General features: G+C 40.9%; 2 protein-coding genes across 18 annotated transcripts in view; one reads left to right on the top strand and one right to left on the bottom strand.

Annotated features, from left to right (window-relative positions):
* Positions 1 to 86: 86 nt before the first annotated feature.
* Positions 87 to 3,803, top strand: LOC115567497 (casein kinase II subunit beta). Its single transcript, XM_030394168.1, has 7 exons — positions 87 to 213; positions 627 to 702; positions 1,984 to 2,086; positions 2,172 to 2,287; positions 2,368 to 2,443; positions 2,550 to 2,739; positions 2,947 to 3,803. Exons 2-7 carry the CDS (start codon positions 631 to 633, stop codon positions 3,035 to 3,037), a joined length of 648 nt encoding a protein of 215 aa, XP_030250028.1. The 5' UTR covers positions 87 to 213; positions 627 to 630; the 3' UTR covers positions 3,038 to 3,803.
* A 47-nt stretch (positions 3,804 to 3,850) lies between these two features.
* The window catches only part of LOC115567493 (titin-like), a 36,571-nt gene continuing 21,322 nt past the window's right edge, over positions 3,851 to 19,099 (bottom strand). For 6 of the 17 annotated variants that reach the window (XM_030394147.1, XM_030394144.1, XM_030394161.1 and 3 more), the window contains 19 exons: positions 18,872 to 19,096; positions 18,516 to 18,749; positions 18,168 to 18,431; positions 17,842 to 18,072; positions 17,509 to 17,739; positions 16,866 to 17,093; positions 16,517 to 16,696; positions 16,202 to 16,408; positions 15,835 to 16,026; positions 15,023 to 15,234; positions 14,681 to 14,749; positions 14,513 to 14,557; positions 13,791 to 13,853; positions 12,198 to 12,377; positions 7,570 to 7,956; positions 6,897 to 7,019; positions 6,570 to 6,680; positions 6,403 to 6,483; positions 3,851 to 5,587 (listed from right to left, as the gene is read on the bottom strand). In XM_030394147.1, coding sequence (XP_030250007.1) covers positions 5,558 to 5,587; positions 6,403 to 6,483; positions 6,570 to 6,680; positions 6,897 to 7,019; positions 7,570 to 7,956; positions 12,198 to 12,377; positions 13,791 to 13,853; positions 14,513 to 14,557; positions 14,681 to 14,749; positions 15,023 to 15,234; positions 15,835 to 16,026; positions 16,202 to 16,408; positions 16,517 to 16,696; positions 16,866 to 17,093; positions 17,509 to 17,739; positions 17,842 to 18,072; positions 18,168 to 18,431; positions 18,516 to 18,749; positions 18,872 to 19,096 — 3,293 coding nt within the window. In that variant the 3' untranslated portion in view covers positions 3,851 to 5,557. Of the gene's footprint in view, positions 5,588 to 6,402; positions 6,484 to 6,569; positions 6,681 to 6,896; positions 7,020 to 7,569; positions 7,957 to 8,392; positions 9,258 to 12,197; positions 12,378 to 13,790; positions 13,854 to 14,512; positions 14,558 to 14,680; positions 14,750 to 15,022; positions 15,235 to 15,834; positions 16,027 to 16,201; positions 16,409 to 16,516; positions 16,697 to 16,865; positions 17,094 to 17,508; positions 17,740 to 17,841; positions 18,073 to 18,167; positions 18,432 to 18,515; positions 18,750 to 18,871; positions 19,097 to 19,099 lie in introns of those variants that run through there. The other 11 variants (XM_030394157.1, XM_030394148.1, XM_030394149.1 and 8 more) reach the window with 11 other exon arrangements.

Genomic DNA, 19,099 nt, shown 5'->3' with positions numbered 1-19,099 from the left:
TTTGGTTTTGCTCCTCTTCTGTCCAAAATGGGTTAAATCTGTCACACTTTACCCGTTTGTTAACTTTCACTGTGGCAGCGTCTGAGAACATGCGTCATGAGGAACTTTATTTTGAAAACTGATTGACCGGAAAAGGGAATCGTCACCCATCCCGGAAACGAGGACCAAACTAGCTAAGCTTGCAAATTGATGTGTCCACTAATATAGAAAAAGGTGAGAAAAAAATGACTTTCCGTCAACAGTTATGCGCTTTCAGGGGACAGCGGCATTGCATCTAAATACATACTGCATTACAATGTTTAATTTCCCCGCTATGCATTATGCAGGTGCAAATGCTAACGAATGATAGCAAGCGAGCTAACGTTACCGTGTAATCAAGAGCTAACCTGGCTAGGTAGCAGCTCAGGGGAACAAACTCACTGCAAATCGAATATTATTAACAATAAAACTGCATTTTTGGTCAAACCCCCCGAAGAAGTGCTTCCAGTTTGTTGCGCCTGTGTTATAATTAAATGTTGAATCTGATGTTGGTAAAGTTCAATCTCCAGAATTCGCCGGTTTTTAGCCTTAAGCCAACCGGCGAGGATGTAATATGAAGCCACTGCAGCTGTGTTTTGGTTTGACAGGAGGATGAGCAGCTCAGAGGAGGTGTCCTGGATATCCTGGTTTTGTGGACTGAGAGGGAATGAGTTCTTCTGTGAGGTCAGTATCCAGTATTATTCTTAATCTTGAATTGTATATTAGGACCCAGATTTAAATGTGCATCTCACAAAAAATAAAGAGGTAATCAGAATTCACAAGTGCACAAAGTAAACAAACACAAAAAATGTATTTCTTCTATTCAGGCGTGTGGCTTTCACTGACTTTTTACATCATACCAAAGCATAAACATCACATCAGATTGCTGAACACGTTACAGTCAACTCAAACCTATTCATACATTTAAAGCTTTCACTGTATGTTAGGGCTGCATGATATAGTATAGTAGCAGAAAACCTATTGCATTATTTTTGACAGGTGTTGTGAGTGCACTATGATTCACGTGCATTGAGAGTTATAATTTTTGCATCACAATTTTAATTAATACCATGATGATGTGACGTTTGTTGTATGACACAAACAGGTTTTCATACATCTGGCGAGAAGATGTGTAGACCAGAGCGTCTCTGCAGCTGTACAGTGCCTCACTATAAAGCTGCTTTGTCACACATTTAACCTCAATCAACGAAATGCAGCTCCTGTAATTTGGATATTGCACTTAGCCGTATTGCTTTTTCAATATTTTGATTATTTGTGCAGCCCTAATTTATGCACGTTTATCATTACAGTCTGCCAAATGTGCTTCATTTCAATTCAGATTTCAGATATTGACTTTAAAGGTCTGGTTTGCAGGATTTAGAGGGATTTATCGGCAGATATTAAAATGATATTCATGATAGTGTGTTCATTGGTGTGTAATCACCTAAAACCAAGAATTGTGTTTAGCTGTTCAGCAAAAGCAGTGTTTCATCTCTGCTGCATATTTATGGATGATATGACAAAAAAATAGACTTGCAAAGTGTAACAGTACTACATATGTTTTCATTGGCCTTAGAATAACCGTTGATTTTCCAGTTTGTAATGATATGTGCCGTTAAGTGGTCTCACATGAAGACTGAAGTTTATGGCCAAGAGCTTCCCTCTGGTTTTTGCTATTGATCTTTTCCACTGGAGCACATGAGGCCTTCTCACTCAAAGAGCACCTTCGTGAGACATGTGAGAGAGAAAAAAACACTTCAAATAAAAAAAAAAAAGTTTGTCCGACAGGTTAGCACTCACACAATCCAATTCTAATTTTAACTCCTTGCTTTCTGCTTTGGCAGCATCCGAGTGATCCTGTTAAGCTCTTGCGTAATGCTTTCACATCGGTGCGCTGAAGCAATCTGCTGTAACTGTAATTAATGCCATTGAAAGCTATTCATCGTCTTCACTCGTGTGTTACAGGTTGATGAAGACTACATTCAGGACAAGTTCAACCTGACGGGTTTGAACGAGCAGGTGCCTCACTATCGCCAGGCTCTGGACATGATTCTTGACCTGGAGCCAGGTGAGAATATCAGTAGCAGTTCGCATGTGAAATGACATAAAGCAGAGTCAACACTTGAACTGCCTAAATCCCGTTATTTTGACAGATGAAGAACTTGAAGACAACCCCAATCAGAGTGACCTGATAGAGCAGGCAGCAGAGATGCTCTACGGGCTCATACATGCACGTTACATCCTGACAAACAGAGGCATTGCACAGATGGTGAGATGTTACTTAAGAACTGCTGCATAAATTCTGACGCGCTCTGTGACACTGATTTCTAAATTTGTTGCTCTCCATAGTTGGAAAAGTATCAACAAGGGGATTTTGGTTATTGCCCCAGAGTCTATTGTGAGAATCAGCCAATGCTTCCTATCGGTAAGTCTGACTTTTCTTTACCTACACAAGACCTGCTGCACCTTTGACCTTTCATCCATGGCCATGATGACACATTCAACAATCACTGATCTCTTGTATGATATAGGTCTGTCAGACATCCCCGGAGAAGCAATGGTGAAGCTTTACTGCCCAAAGTGCATGGATGTTTACACCCCCAAGTCCTCCAGACACCACCACACGGATGGAGCCTATTTTGGGACGGGGTTCCCCCACATGCTGTTCATGGTGCACCCAGAGTATCGCCCGAAGCGACCAGCCAACCAGTTTGTGCCAAGGTGCGTTTGACCTGATGCTGTTCTTTATATTCTACTTAAAGTGTGTTCTTCATTTTTGGCTGTATCAGTCCTGAAACTCAGTTATGGTATTGGCACTAGTACAAAATAATTTCATACAAAAGCAGCAGCAGGACTTGACCCCAGAGGATTAAAAAGGTAATTCTTTCTGTTCAGGAAGTGATTGTATTTTTCTTTTTGTTTTTTCAGGCTATATGGTTTCAAAATCCACCCAATGGCTTATCAACTCCAACTTCAGGCTGCATCAAGTTTCAAGAGCCCGGTCAAGACAATTCGCTAGAACTCCGCTTTGATGAACCCAGTGGACTCAAAGACTTTTGTTTACTACATGTTTGAAGAAATGGATTATATAATCCCAGTGAATTCCTGTACAGTTCCCCAAACTCACCTGTGTTGATAGATTCAGACATTTCATGTCTTTAGTGAAACAGTTACAAATAACCAGGTTAGTTTTCCCACATACAACATGTAATTATTCCAGAGGGTCAGACTCCTGATACTTAATAACTGATGTTAGTTCATCTTTCACATCTCTGAGACAGAACAGTGGCTTTAACTCTGATATTGAAGGCTACGGAGTGCTTTGTGGCTCAATTGCAGAGGATTGAATGTAACAGGAAATCGTGCCACCAGCCCATGACAGGTTTGCCTTATCTGCGATACAGTCAGTCATTTAATTGCATCAAACATGAACTTTTTCTGCAGAACAGATTTTGAAAATCTGCATAAGATTTGATTCTGTTAACACGAAGGATTTTATTTGAAAATAGCAATATGTGTAAATGAGGTCAGGTGCTATTTCCAAGAAACGATGAATACCAAATTAAAAGGTAGAAAGGAAGATCTTGTGTCAAAAATGGACCTATGTTTGATTTCATTTTTTTTCTGTGACAGTATTTTCCTGATAGTCCTGTATTTGTAGTTTCATCATGTTTACATCATTATTACAATCCGGACAGACGTGACATTGTTGATTGAACAAGCAGCAGCAGCAACATCTACTGTGGAACAAGTGAATGACATTAAATATTTATTTCTTACCAGGATCTCATCCTTTTAAAGTTGTATGCTTCACACAAACACCCCGACAAAATGCGAAATAATGCATGTTTTTATTTTTTCATAAAAAGACAGGGATAATACACAAAGCAACAATATTTTCCATTGTCTAAAAACTATTTTCTTCATGTGAAATTCTACATTTTCTTCCAGGAGAGGTTTCTGTTGTTTTTCCATGTAGCTACAATACCAATGGCTTCTTTTCTGGGTTAAAAAAAGTTTGCTAACAAACATGCTATCTAAAGGGGATTTTGTATATTTTAAGCATTTTTCTCTTCTATTGACAAGTACAGAGAGCAATCTACGATGACTATGTGGTAAAAAGGCTTTACAAACTTGGTTGATAACGAATGCAATATTTCACATTGTGACATCTCTAGTGGAAGCCTGGAAACCAGCTTGTGTTGAAACATCACAGTACATCAACTCACACGAGACAGTTCTACTTTACAAATAAATTACTGTATAGTAGTAGAACATGTATAAAAAGACAATTGTGCTCCTATGAGAGAAAAGCCACATATACTGGGACAGCTGCCTTCACACATGTGGTTACTGTGACAGACAAACTTTGTATTTATTGACCTCACTTGGCTGAACATAAATGTACATTTAAAGTAGGGATGGATATACATATATGGACATTCCTCATACAATCATATGGAGGTCTGTAGTCTTACAAAGAATATCAAAACCTGAGATAAACAGACCAAAGCTTGTAAAACTTTTCCTATCAACCAAATATATTCAAAGCAATTATGACTACTATGCTACTGAACAAAAACCGAGGGAAGCACTCTATTGTCACGTGTAAATGTGAAAAGGTCTGATAAACTTGGTGGCCTACAAGAGGAAACGAATAAGAATGATTCAGGGTGTCAGGCAAGATGGGTAAGCAGGTCTTATAGAGACCTCCAATTTCAGTAAACAGCACAACGGCAACCTACAATTTGATGAGTAGATGAATGTGAATAACTTAAAAACCTCAAATTTGTACAAATACTATAAAAGCATTAAGTCTATAAAATAGAGAAATATTTCAAAATAGATCAATTTTTCAGTTCAAACTTTACAATAATGTGTAGGCTACTGGTTCTTTGCTGGTTAGGGAAGAAAAGATTTGACGTGTTTTTGTTTTTTTGTACCTGAGCAGTGAACAAAACCAAACAACTGTCCGAATTTGAGCACAGAATATATTTGTTCACATATCAATGTGAGGTATGTCATTTCATTTAAAAAAAAAACATGTAGCTCCTGAATTAAATAGACAAGTAAACAACTTTATCAACAAACAAAAAAAAATTCCCTTGAATGTAGTCTTAACGTTCCCCTAGCAGCACCAAAGGAATAAATGCTGATCATGTTGTCTAAACTAGGATGGAAACAGTGCATTTGTATAAAATCAACAACGTAAAAACCACTAGGAAAATAAAAGCATTTCAAAGCAAACATAACTGAGACCACTCAACTGAAACTGCTGTTTTTAAAACCAACAAAATTGTATTACTAAGCTTTTTTAACACCTGGATGAGAAAGCAATGATCAGCTCAACTGAAAAAAGAAATAAAAACAAAGAGGATCTACTAAAATTCATCTACGCGGTAATGCTTCATTTATGAGATATTTCTTTTCGGATGTGTGTGTGCGCATTTAGAGCTGGTCACTGTGTGCTGAGTGCTGCACTCGGACAAAAGGGAAGAAAGGTGGAGAGTCAAACGATTAAAAGCAGGTGGTGATTCAGTTACAATGCTGATGCTCCGCCATCTTTCCCCTGAAACACAGACAATATGTGCACTTGTGTTAGTTTTAACGTGAATTGACCCAACCAAACCCTTCATTATATAGATGGTATTCAAATGGAATAGTTAGACATTTTGGGAAACACCACATTTGGGATCGATACCACTCTCATGTCTGTCCTTTAACTATGAAACCTTTAAATGCTCAATATGTAATTTCTGTCACTAGTTTGATGTCGTGGTGAAATAGCATGGAATTGTTAGGGTTGTTGCCTTCGTTGTCTATCTACCTCTGCTGATTGAAAATCTATGTGACATAACTCTGGCATACAGTAAATGTTCATTGACATCCTAATGGTTTAAATTTTATTTATCCCTTCAAGTCCCTGTAAGTGCAGACAATTACAGATTTCTCCAGGTTGGAACATTGCTAGAAACATTTGGGATAATGTACAATTCAATAAACTATGTACCAAACATCTAGTGTTTGTTCCATATTATATCTTTAACTTTATGTGTAAAGAAACAGCTATTGGAAGTCACTGCTCCCGGCAAAAAACAGTATGGCATACGACTTCTTGTAAAACCACAGCATGTCATTGTTTTTTGATTAAAAAACAAAACAAAAGACACAGTAACGTAACAATTAAAAATTTAATGACTTTTCCAACTGTGGAAACAACCAGGCAGCTGTTCCTCCCTGTTTCCAGTCTTTACACTGAGCTACGCTGAGCTAACCTGCCCTAACTGTAGCATTATATCTACAGGACATGTATGAGAGTGTTATCAATCTTCTCATTTTACTCTACTCCATAATTGTTTTGTGTCATGGGCAGAGGATTTGTACCTTATCTTGGTCAACATCAGAGTCTGCAGTTATGACGATTCTCTTCTCCACTCGAGTCTCCGAAGATCCGCTTTTCACAACCTGGTAGAGGGAAGAAAAATAAAAACGGTGAGGCAGATAAAATGAAATGAAATGTTTTATACAAAGAGCAGGGTAGCACTGCTGACCTTTGAGATGTGAGTAGTGGTGGTGGTGACTGTGGTGCCACTGCTCGTCTCCGAGGTAACAGTCTGGGACACAGATGTGCCATCTTTGTCATCTGGCACATCGTCTGTCACCTGAGAAAAAGACCAAAAAAAAAAAAAGGAAGAGTGAATAACTATTCTTTTTTATATCGGGATTGTGAGCTCAGTGCTGCCTCATGCTGATTGTGGAGCCCCTGGCCTGTTCAGCCCAGACTTGCTTCCTCTACAGAACTGATATCTCCCCTGCATGCAAACTGACTGCCTATAGCTGAGACAGGTCTGGACTGAGCCGGTCCTGGAGCTCCATACCTTTGAAGACTCATAGATGAAGGTCTTGGTTGGGACGACAGGGACCTCTGTGGTGGAGATGCCACTGGATAAGGAGTTGGAGACAGCTGTGATGGTGACTGTCTGGGTCTGCACCAGAGGGGGCTGTGGATGGGAGTATAGCCCCATGAGTGGCTGTTTAACCAGACACCTTGCACCTCACAGCAACCAGTTTGTTTCACACCATGCATTCCCCATTCAAGCCGAAGCCTGCGTGGGCTGATTTTCCCTGCAATAGCCCTTTCTTCTCACCAAATTTGCTTCAATTAGGATTTTTGCAAAGAACACAATCACTTTGTTACTTCCATTCCCACCACCAGCTGCTACAAAACAAACAGGGAAACTGAAAATATCAATCCATAAGTGGGTTTGAAAGAATGAAAGTCAATGTGTTAAACACAGAGGCAGAGAATAACGTGCTAGTGTCAACTACCCATCACCACAGTTGAGAACTTAGCATACCAATCTGCAACACCTCTGCAGCGCCTGCAGTTACAATTAAAAATCACACTGCGCTTGAGAGGCTACCGCTGCAGATTCACGTTTTGATTTGCAATTGTGCTGCAAAGGAGTGAGCAAGTGCTGCAGCCTTGAAATCACACAGAGGTCAAGAAGAGACAGAATGTGCGTCACCCTGAGGGGGTCAGGAGGCTACCTGGAAGCAGCGTATGACCTGTGGACCATCGCTCCTGAAATAGGAAGCTGGAGAAGATCCAACAATCATCCCCGAGCGCTCGGACACTTCGGGATACGATCCTTCTTCCTCCAGGGTCTCATCTAAAGCTCGACAGCAGGGGTCCGGGGAGGTAGGCAGCTGTGCCATCTCCACCTCTACGATGGGCACCAGGGAGGTCTCAAAAACTACAACCTCTTCCTGATCAAATGACTCTTCCTCAACTGGACCACCACCGGCTTCGATGCCATCAGGCTCACACTTGTGGCTCACAGTGGGCCTTTTGCCTGAAAAGCCCAAACTGCTGCAGGTTTCCTGATGTGCAGTCTTTGTCTCTGAACCATTGCAAAGGGGACTAATGCACACACTCTAAAAAAGACACAACATATACACTACATGATCATGGGTAGATGAAGTAGTTCCTGAGATTATAATGCATGCATGTTAAAACATTGAGTACAGTATCCATTTTATGAGGTACTACAGCTCTGTAGGAAGATGAGGACAAACCTTTGGCTCATCTAAGGTTTCATGCGACACCACAGATTAACAAAACTTTATTGGAGACCATGTATGTGCTTCCATGTCCACAATTTACCTTCCTAACATGCTATGGCAGGTTACCAAATAAGATGGATACTGAATACATGTGTTGCTCCATATTGTTCATTTCATCCAAGAGTAAAATGTTTAAATCAAAATTACGTGCCACTGACACTACTTTTGATACTCATCATCTCAAAAAATGAAATGGAAACTTAAATGATCAAATCCAGGGTCCTTGAAAGGAACAAACAGTCATATGAACTGTATATGGAATGTGTTTTATTCTTTGGTCAAAATTGATTGTCAAAAAGTCATGCAACAAGGAAACTATTGCAGTTGCTACATACTGCCTTGCAAAATACTGGTGAGGGACAAAGAGTTTAAGAAGAATTACATTTAAGCTGCCTCGAGGTCTCTCATCACAGGAAATACTATTGTGGCAAAAATTATTGATGTTTCCCGGTAAGAAGACTGTCATTTTCTAGTGCTTACTCATGTGGCTTCAGGAAAAAGGTTTCTATTTTTGAAAACCGCATCACAGTGATCAGCTTATCCCAAGACAATATCCTTAGAGAACCGACGATATAAATGTACCTCAAATTGTGTATAAAATCAGGCTCAAAGTGACAAGGTCAGACATTAAAAACCTCCAGACAAAAGTCAGTTGCTTGTTAATAATGGTTGATTGCGTGATTTTTTAGTCCAAAAGACATCAGATAAAATGCAAAAGAGCAGCGGGTTGATTGTCATTTCCAGTCTTAATCAGTCTTTGGAGAACAGCTCTGTTTCTGGCTTGAGAAACCAGGTCAAATGTGCTGCAGTGGAAAACAGAAGGAACGGAAGTCTTGTTTCCACAGAGGCCAGAAAAAAAAGGGCAGCTTCTCAAGTGGAGCAGAGGATGATGAGAGATGAAGAATGCTACAGTGATGTTGAAGAGGAGGCGAAGGAAGGAGAGGAGGAGAAGAGAAAAAGCTAGAGGTTGATGGCTACAGTAGATGGACTAGGTGCGGTCTCCACGGGGTCACACTCACACCTGTGTGGGGTTTCCGCAGGGTCGAGACGGCCCCTCAGCTGCGTTTGGAGTAGAAGTTCAGCAGGGGGCCGCGTGGGAGGCGGATGACAAACTGAGGGTGGGGTAAGGAGGAGGGGAAGAGAGATGAGAGGCAGGAATTTTGAAATGTTTGCAATGGCCAAAAGGGAAACTGAACTTGTAATAACTTATTGAAAATACACACCAATAAGCCATAACACTGAAACAATGACCACTGACAGAGCAAGTAAATACCATTATTCATCTCATTAGAATGCAATGTCCTGCTGCCAATCCATCAGTCCTGCTTTTCATGTGGACGCCACTTCACAGCCACCGTCCACCCAAACCCCATTGGAGACGAAGTACAAGTGCATCCCCCATTCAATGGTACTGTCTGCACCATGAAAACTGTTCAGAAATGGTCAGAGGAACATGACAGAGACCCCAAAGTGTCGACCTGCCATTCAAATTCCCCAGATCGCTGTCCGATCAAGAATCCATGAGACATGCCAGAACAAGTCTGATCCACGCATCCCACAGAATTAAAGAATCTGCCAGCATTGCCCTAGTGTGAGACATTACAGGACACCCCTATCCATTAGTTTCCTGGGGAAGTTACTGGGAAAACAATTATGGATGATACTTCGGGTGCTCTGCAGAACTAGTGCAAGTGTCCACGGTGGGTCCTCTATGGATTGGACTTCTTCAGATTGGGTTTGGGGGACTTTAGAGGCCAGGTCGATGCCTTGAGCTCACAATCTTCAGGCCAGTCCTGAGCAGTTGGGATGTGGAAGCGTGCATTGTCTTGCTGGGGGGTATGCTGCCATTGAGGAGTGCCTTTGCCATGAGGGCATGGACTTGGTCTACAGTGGTTTTTGGGCTGGTGGTGCGTGTCAAATGGCAATCACATGAATGTCAGGACAAAAGGTTTCTCAGCAAAACATTGTAACAAGATGATCAATGCTCTTCACTTCACTGTTCATTCACCTATTAATGTTGTGGCTGATCGGTGTAAAGAAATGTAATTCTGGTAGCATTTCCTGTTGTCCAGAGCATGGAAATTTTACTTGCACATGCATTTTAACATGCATTGTTATATTTTTCCATGTACAACAATCCACGTTTTTTTTTTAAAGACACGAAAGTCATCCACACTTGTAACATCTTAAAAAAAAAAAAAAGAGATGAAATCTCTGAATCTTTGAGGCAGAACTATCTTAGTAAGCCAAGACTGATCTTGGCCCTTTAGCTTGATTCCCCGTTTACTACCCACTACAGTGATGTGTTTGAGTGGTAAATGGAATTTGATATAGCTGGTTAGATGTGATAGCAGGTCAATATCAGCAGATTAGAGGCTATATCTGGTATTCTGACAACTAACTGCTGCTCATTTTTAATTAGTTGTGCCATTTAATCCATTGGTCCTTGCAGGAAAAAATTCTCTTTAAGCAGTCAACACTAATCTTAACTTTTCTCACAGGAGAGGCTGGAAGTCTTTGTCGCTACACAACTGAAGGTTAAAGGTCCAGAGTGTAGGATTTAGTGGTATCTAAATCACAACTTTTCTTAGTTTCAGGTGATAATACACTAATGTAAATATATCTTTAAATATTAAATTCCATCTCTGACAACAGACTCACATAATCCCCATTAAATCCTACGCACTGGACCTTTAGGCTGAATGACAAGCTGGCATGTAAAACTTGGCCTAAACAGCATCTTTTCACAGATAGACAGACACCATTTGACCAGTGTCGTATTGTTGTCATCAGGCTTTTTAAAATGTTATGTATGCGATCTGATTCATCTACCCACTACAGACTTGGAGCTGTCACTTTTGCTTCACTTTGATTTCAGAGCAACTCTAATGCATACTGACAACATGATGCACTGGCGGCATTTATCTCTCTTAGGCTGCACTTGAGTTAATGACTCATCAAAAGGCATCAGAATGAACCTCCGCTGTTTACACTATTTATGTGACAGCAGCTCAGACAGAGTGGGGGCATGTTTCTATGGCTGTGAATAGCTTTCAAGTAATGTTTTCATATTAAATCTCAATGAGATACGTATTTTAGTTTTATATTGTAACCCAGTGACTGGTACATTATTATCTACTACAGTGAGAAATGGGCTGCTCATACAACTGTGAATGAGGTGTCTTCATGAAAACAAGCAACCAAAAAAGGTAAAAGCAGTGTGAAAAAGAGCAAAGTGTATTAAAAGAAGAAAGAAAGCTCATCAATGAAGGGAAGGGAAGAGGAGAGGGCAAAAAGGTAAATTCAGCTCAGTGTCATGACGTGCAGAAATTCATAAAAGGGTCATATCTCAGTCATGCAGGAAACTTTCAACGTCAGGTCAGTCAGTCATGCAACACCAACATGTAAGGGTTCAGAGGCATCCAACGCAGATCAGATAAACCACAGTGAGTTCTCAGGGAGTGAACGACCAGTCTCAAAGATGCCTCGCCTCACATCAGAGACCAAATGTACAGACCCTATTCAACAAGTCCAGCTGCATTCTTCATATGCATGCATGCGTTGCACAGCACATGCCATTGCCTTGAATAGGTCTGTACATGCATACACAATCCATTAAACTGTAAGAGAACCAGGGAAGAGCCTGATCCCTGCTTCTGTCAGTTTCTTTCATTTTACTGTACTCATCATGTAAAAATAGAATACGATCAAAAATTCAATGTTCAAAGTTACACAAGATATTAGCAAGAATTTCAGGTTCTTCAGTTCCATTACAAATCCATGCACACTGCCCACACGAGTGCAGTCATTTTTTTCAGTCAAGTACAATAACATCAGAGCAGAGCCACGGAAAACAATTGTGATGATATACATTTACCTATGCATAAATAAAACTGTAACAAAGTTAAATCAGGAATTAAGTCTTCATGACAGATTTTCTAATTTAGTTTTAATGAGAAACACTGATTTCTTTGCTCCAATTCCTGAACTGACAGACTTAAAATCAACTAAAAAAGGATTTGGATGAAGGGCACACTCAGTGGGAGACTTACCCCATCTGCACTGGGAAGAGGCTGACCATTGATCCCCAGGGTGCGGAACGGAGAGTGCGTGGACAGGCGCTTGTCCCACTCACTGGGCCTCTGTTCCGGGACGGCACTCATGAAGTTCCTCTTCAGCTCACTGATGCTGGCATGATGCTTGAGCACATCCTCGTTAGGCTTGTCGAAATCCTAAGAGGAGGCAAGTCAAGAGGGGAAAAAAACGGAGTGGAGAGGAGGGAGGATGCAGGAGGGGGGTGGCAGGAAATTTCACAGGACCATGTGGACCAAAAAAATAATAAGAGGAGGAAAAGTAAGAAGTGGCGATGGTGAAAGTTGGATGGGGAGGGAAAGGGAAGGAGAAGGATATGTTCATAGTTGGGAGAGATTAACAAATGGGAGAGAATAAAGAAAACAATGTCAGATTATGTTTCTTTTAGGCAATTTTTTGATCAATTGCAGATTATATGAACAAGCAGAAGCACGGTTAATTGTTGATTCTACAGGAACATAAATTAGAGGGGGACGTTGATCTAGACGATCATACTATGTGGATTTTGATAGATTATCAGCGACTCCTTTTCAGAATCAAAAGCTGATTTGTGAGACCAGACTTTGGTTGATTAGGGAAAAGATTCAGGAGATTCAGAGTCGGTGCTGTGATTTATCAAAGTTGATTATCATATGAACAGGTGAACAGGTAGGAGCTATAAGCTAAACAGCACAGCATTAAGGGTTCATTTCACGTCGTGAACACAGGCTGCAAATCAAAGAGCAGGAGAGGTGATGACAGCAGACATGACATCAAGTTGTCAAATGAAGCCTCTGCATAAATTGAAACCTGTTCATTTAACACAAATGAACATAAGCAACAGTAGCAGCAGAAATTTGGCAACATTTAGCACCAAGTTGGTCTTTATTGAGAACTAATGACACCAAACATACTGAAGATGATGATCTAGTCAAAGTGTTGTGGTGCTAAAGAGCAACTTAATGGTAAGTGTTTCTCAAAACGCCATTCCTTTCACAAACAACACAAATTATTTTGATTTTCATTTATATGGTCAAAAGCTTTAATTCACATAACTTCTGAGGGAGTGCAATGCATTATTGGCATGTTAGAAAATGAGATGGCAGTAGAATGAGCAGAAGCAGGAACAGGAGAATACTGATGATCTAGAAAAAAAACATTTCTAATAAAAATGGACCCTCTTGTGAATCCTGGCTTGAAGAAAATCTCTTTCTATCCCTGATTTAATGCTAGGTCATCAGCCACAGGGATGATTGTTAGAGACAGTTTAATGATGCTATGGAGTGTAGCATCATGAACTAAGGTTGTATACTAATGCAGGTGTAAGTATTCTGACCATTACCCAATACCTATCTGTTGTAAGTTCAACAGCACTCTCCTGAAACAACTGCATTAGAGTTACATTGCCACACAAACACATATCTATCATGTAATCTAAAGCCAATCATTGGTGCTGATTAAAAATATAAGTGTGAATCATGCCACATGCAAGCGTGATATTAAACAGCAGCCTCTTTGCGCGAAAGAGCAAGAAAATACACACAGAGACTGACATCTCCGGAAGGGATACAAACCTCCAACATTAAAAGGCTATGTCTGATATAAATTGAGTCACCCTCAATTTTCTTAGCTCTTTTCTGTGAAAAATAAAAAGAACAAAAAAGAGTGTGGGTTTGTTTCAGTTTCCCTGTGAGTTGGCTATCAAACTGCCACACTTCGGACATGCATACTACAAAAGTCACTACAGTGTTAATACAACAGACGGAGAAAACTGTGAGGAGTCAGCATGCGATATATAACTAATAAAAAACTGTATGTACTAAAAAAGCAAAGAAGATAAGGCTCGAGAGAACTGACTTAATTTTTCTATGTTTATTATGAGAAAATAAAGAATGCTGGAGTGACAGAAATGTGATAAACAGCAGTTATCATGCCACTTTTTAGTAATCTTTAATCTATACATCTATATCATGCATGTGTGCATTCCGGGGTTTACAACAACAGCAAGCAATGAGAAGAAATGAATGTCTTGTTAACTTTTATGTACTCTGAGGCAAGCATAGTCTCTTCCCTATGTTGTTCTATAATCTGCTTCTATATTCCATCTATTCTTGCATTTCTCTACCTCTTACAATACGCTGTATGTGCGTCGAACCTGATGTGGATTTCATCTAAGACCTAGCCGTATGGAAGCACAACATGAGAAGAGGGTGAAATTAGTCTTTTGGATGAGAGAGCTCGATATCAGCAGAATGGAGGTGGAAAATGGCTACGGAGACGTGGCTAAGAATCTGACCTTTCGCATTCGCACCACCTCCACGCTCATCGCCTCAGACACGTTCTACCCCGGGAAGGAGAGAGGAACACATGTTAGCATCCTCTGCCTGGTGGCTTTAACACTCACATCTCAGCCATAAAGTCTTCTGAGGACCCGACATGCAAGAGGCCAGCACCTGACACTAACCTGAATGTCCCCATTGATGGTGGTTATCAGTGAAGAGTGTACTTCTCTCTGGTCCCTCCACACTGCTGGCTACAGCAGCAAGAGAGACACAGTTCACACTCAGACACAGAGAACAATCTCTGCTCGCTACTTTAGCATCTTTTATTATTAAAGACTATGAAGCAATTATATATTTTTTAAAAAGAGTTCTGTATATATTCTATCTAACATTATATACAATCAAAACACCCAGGCAATCAATATGAGGACACATACCAAATATTTTGTTGATCTTTAACTGGCACCAGCTAGCCTGTAAGGCACAAGAATGTATGTAAAAGAGAGAATAGAGAAATTTAATACCTTGCTCTCGGTCACAGCCTCGATTTTTGAGGGTTCCACAGCTTCAACAGTCACCTCCAGCCTTCTTTCGTCCTTGCGGCTGGTCTTTATTGGAGTGGAGGTCTGGGGCTGATCCAGAGGAGCCATGGGGATCCCCGCCTCTGCCAGAGCAGCCTGTGAGAAGACTGGAGCACTGACGGGACGGGTGCCTCTCCCACTTTGTGTGATCACCACTAGACAAAATAGAGACAAAATTGATGTTAAAAAAAGAAATATCTTTTATACAAGGACAGGATTGTAAATGGATACAGATACAAACAAGAATACAGTAATACGATGAAGTGCATCTATGCGAGCTGTTAAATCATACTTACGTTCTCCAGCCTTGTTGTGACCAAATAAGCACACACTCTGCAGGAGTATACTGTACCTGATCTGCTCAGTCTCTTTTAAAAATGGACATGAATCTGAGGCAGGCAAGAAGCAAATATCCACAAAGTGGAATGAGAGCAAAAGCGTGGATTAGTTGTCGTTTCAATCCGACGTTAGATGCAAAGGCAGATGACGTTAGGCTGCAAGGAGATGGTTGAACTGGTGAGAAGGTGAGATGAAGAAAGCGTTATTTCTTCGATCAGTGTGATGTAGCACGGTCAAAGCTCGTTGAGTGACGGTGAATGTGCATTGGCATCTGTGGACACTTTCCCGTGTGAAGAGATGTCGCTGTATCCTGTAAATGTTAATAAGCGTTTCATGGAGCGAAGGAAGCGCGACTAGGTTTGAGCCATTTGAGGCATATGCAAAGCATAAAACCAAATGCGCAAAAAGAAAAATACCTGACTCTTTTGCGCCAACATCTAGTAGAACAAACCAATCATCATTGACATGTGTGTGTGGGAGGGGACGTCTTTCCTCCAGGATCCGTTTCTCAAACTGTGGTCTCGTCTTAGAAACTGTGATCCTTGTTTTGGCCACAGCAGTCTGAGCTCTCCTCTCTGCTGGGAACTGGATACGCTCAGGTGCGGCGACTAATACAAATGAACAACCAGGTGTCATTCCGGAAATGAAGTACAAAATATTACGACAATTGCATTTGCAGTGAAATGGCACAGTGGATAAATGTCAAAGAGTAACTATGCTCTGTAAATCAAATAGAAATGGTCATATGTACGGTATAGCTGGACTAAATGAATTTGGTTATACCTGATTTCTTAGTGGCCAAATCCAGAAGAATAAACCAATCATCCTCCACCTCTCTCACTGCTGGACGTAGTTTCTGCTGTACCACCTTCACCTGCCGCCGCCTCTCCTCCACTATAGTTATGCTCTGCAGTGCCCTCTGCTCTATGGCTGCAATCTCTTTAGCTGGTCTTACTTCAGGACGCATACGGACAAGTTTGTCCACGGCAACTAATGCAAGAAATACACAAAACCCTCTCAATTCAGAATTCTACCTATGCATATACTGAACAAAGCGAATTATGTAACTGACACCATGTTATTAGCACAGCTGAATACCTGGTGCTTTTGTTGCAACATCTAGCAGCACAAACCAGTCATCATCCACTTGTCTCGGTTGTGGGGGTTTAGTCTCCACCAACTTCACAGTTGGCCTCAGGTCTTCCATGGTGAATGTTGGTTTTGGTACAGGTATGGTTTTGGCTGCCACCACATCCACAACACGCTCAACCACAGCAACTAACATACAAAGTAAATGTAAATAAATATGATACAAACTCATTTAATATTTTATATTTGCTAGAGCTCTTTGAGGTTTGATGCAAATGAAAACACAGCAGATGCAACCCACTTAATTGCCAGATTTTTATAGCAAGGCATATGCAGACCCTTTGGCAATGAAAGGTACCTGGTGGTACGACAAGGGGCTTTTCACGAATGATGTCAAACAGGATGAACCAATCATCTCCTCCTTCTCTCTCTGACGGAGGTGCAATTTGGCTAATTTCAGACGGACGTGTCTCATCTTGTCTGCTGTCCACAATAATTATGGTCTTCTTCAATGTTGTCGTCTCTGTGGTTTTCACCTCAATCTCAAATGATTTCCTCATATCAGGAATAATCTTAACAGGAGTAACTGGCACAAACAGACAACAGAGTCAAAGAAGCTGAGTGACACAAACATGTTCAAACAAAATGTTAAGAATCTGCAGGCAAATAAAGTAAACGTTTCAGAGTGAATTCTGACAGGGTGCAATTATATATCAGGCAGTGGCTGGGAAAGCTGCAGTCTAATCTGGTCAAGATCAACCTGTTGCAGCCTCTGCTCTATGGTATCTCTTCAATTTTAGGTTGAACACTCAACACTGATAAATTTGTCTTGGCACTGCTGGAGAAACTGAAACCATCAGAACTTGTACTCAAGCTTCAGTCAGAAGAGAGGAATCTGGCTTTAATAATGTAAATAATCTTTGTATAGTTTCTGTGACACCCAGACTTTTTTTGGTGTGATAAAACTCTTAAAAATAAAGACAACTGAAGGTTGTGGTTACCTGGAGGGACGTAGGCAGCTTCTCTGGAAACAACATCCAACAGGATAAACCAGTCATCATCTATTTGTCTGATTGGCTGGGATATTGCTTGTTGAATAATTTGCTTGGGAAGATTTATGTCCTCCATCTGCACCACAATCTTTTCAACTACAACCTCCTTCCTGGACTCTACTGTTTTTGTTTTCACCACAGTAGAAATTCTTTCCTCTCGATAGACCTGTGCAACCATGGCTGCAAATGACAAACAAAATGAACAAATATTGTAAGAAAGCCATTGCAGCCCACAGAAATGACAAAATAGGCTTGTAAGACTGGAGGGAATGTCAACAATACCTGGTGGCACAAATGATGGCTCTCTAGCGGCAACATCCAGCAGCACAAACCAGTCATCTTCTTTTTCACTGATTGGCTGGGATATTTTTTGCTCTGGAATAATTTGCTTAGGAACCTTCTGCAGCACAGTCTCTTCAACTACAAACTCCTTCCTGGACTCAACAGTTATAGTTTCTACGACAGTAGAAATTCTTTCTTCGGGATGAACCTGAGAGTACTCGGCCACAGTAACTAATAACAGACAGAGTGAGTAAGTATTGTAAGAAATACACGTCAACCAAAAAGTACAAAATAAGCTTGTAACCACAACTGGCAGTTGTCAATACCTCGTGGCACAAATGATGGTTCTCTACGGACAACATCCAGCAGCACAAACCAGTCATCATCTCTTTCTCTTAGGGATACTTTTCGCTCTGAAATAATAAGTGTGGGAAACTTCTTGTCCACCTTCCGCACCACAACCTCTTCAATTACAACCTCCTTCCTGGACTCTACTGTTATTGCTTCCATTGCAGTCGTAGGAGGAATCGTTTCCACAACAGTAGCAATTCGTTCTTCACGATAGACCTGAGCATAATCGCCCATGGTAACTAACGACAAACAGAATAAAGTATTGTGAGACATCAAAAATTGCAAAATAAGCTTGTAAAGACTGTAGGGAAAGCCAACAATACCTGGTGGTACAAATGATGGTTCTCTAGTGGCAACGTCCAGCAGCACAAACCAGTCATCTTCTATCTCTCTCACAGCCTGTGGCAGAACAACTTCTTGCTTTTCACTCAAATCTTTTTTTATTTCAGTGGTTGCTACCACAACTTCCATTCTTTTTTCTATCCTCTCAATAGTTGTTGTTTCAACCAAGGAGACGCGTTCTTCTGGAGACACTTCAACACGCTGTGCAACAGCAACTAAGACAAAAGGGATAAAAATAATCCTCAGACACTATGGACAGAAAGGAGGATTTAAGGATAAGAGCATCTGCAAAGCTCAGGATAATTGCTGCGAAGCAGTGGAGGGATTTTAGCAATACCTGGTGGTACATATGATGTTTCTCTGGGAACAACGTCCAGCAACAGAAACCAGTCATCGTCCCTGTCTGTCACTGGCTGCTGTGGGATTTCTTGTAGAAGTCTTGGTGCCTCCTGTATAATCTTCCTTTCTTCAGCTACTACTTCTCTAATCTCCACATCAGGTGCAGTTTGAGCCACAGAGACAAAACTTTTTGTATCCAGTGCGTCTCTTTCCTTCAGTGTAACTG

Source organism: Sparus aurata, chromosome 17, assembly GCF_900880675.1.
Source record: "Sparus aurata chromosome 17, fSpaAur1.1, whole genome shotgun sequence".
Taxonomy (NCBI): domain Eukaryota; kingdom Metazoa; phylum Chordata; class Actinopteri; order Spariformes; family Sparidae; genus Sparus; species Sparus aurata.
The sequence above is the reverse complement of the archived record's forward strand: the minus strand, read 5'-3'. Positions and strand labels throughout refer to the sequence as shown.

Excerpts from the sequence above, each read along its gene's own strand:
- LOC115567497 (XM_030394168.1), top strand. The coding sequence starts at position 631 with ATGAGCAGCTCAGAGGAGGTGTCCTGGATATCCTGGTTTTGTGGACTG. Across the intron at positions 2,288-2,367 it reads ACAGAGGCATTGCACAGATG|TTGGAAAAGTATCAACAAGG; the intron begins GTGAGATGTTAC and ends TGCTCTCCATAG. Across the intron at positions 2,740-2,946 it reads GCCAACCAGTTTGTGCCAAG|GCTATATGGTTTCAAAATCC; the intron begins GTGCGTTTGACC and ends TTGTTTTTTCAG.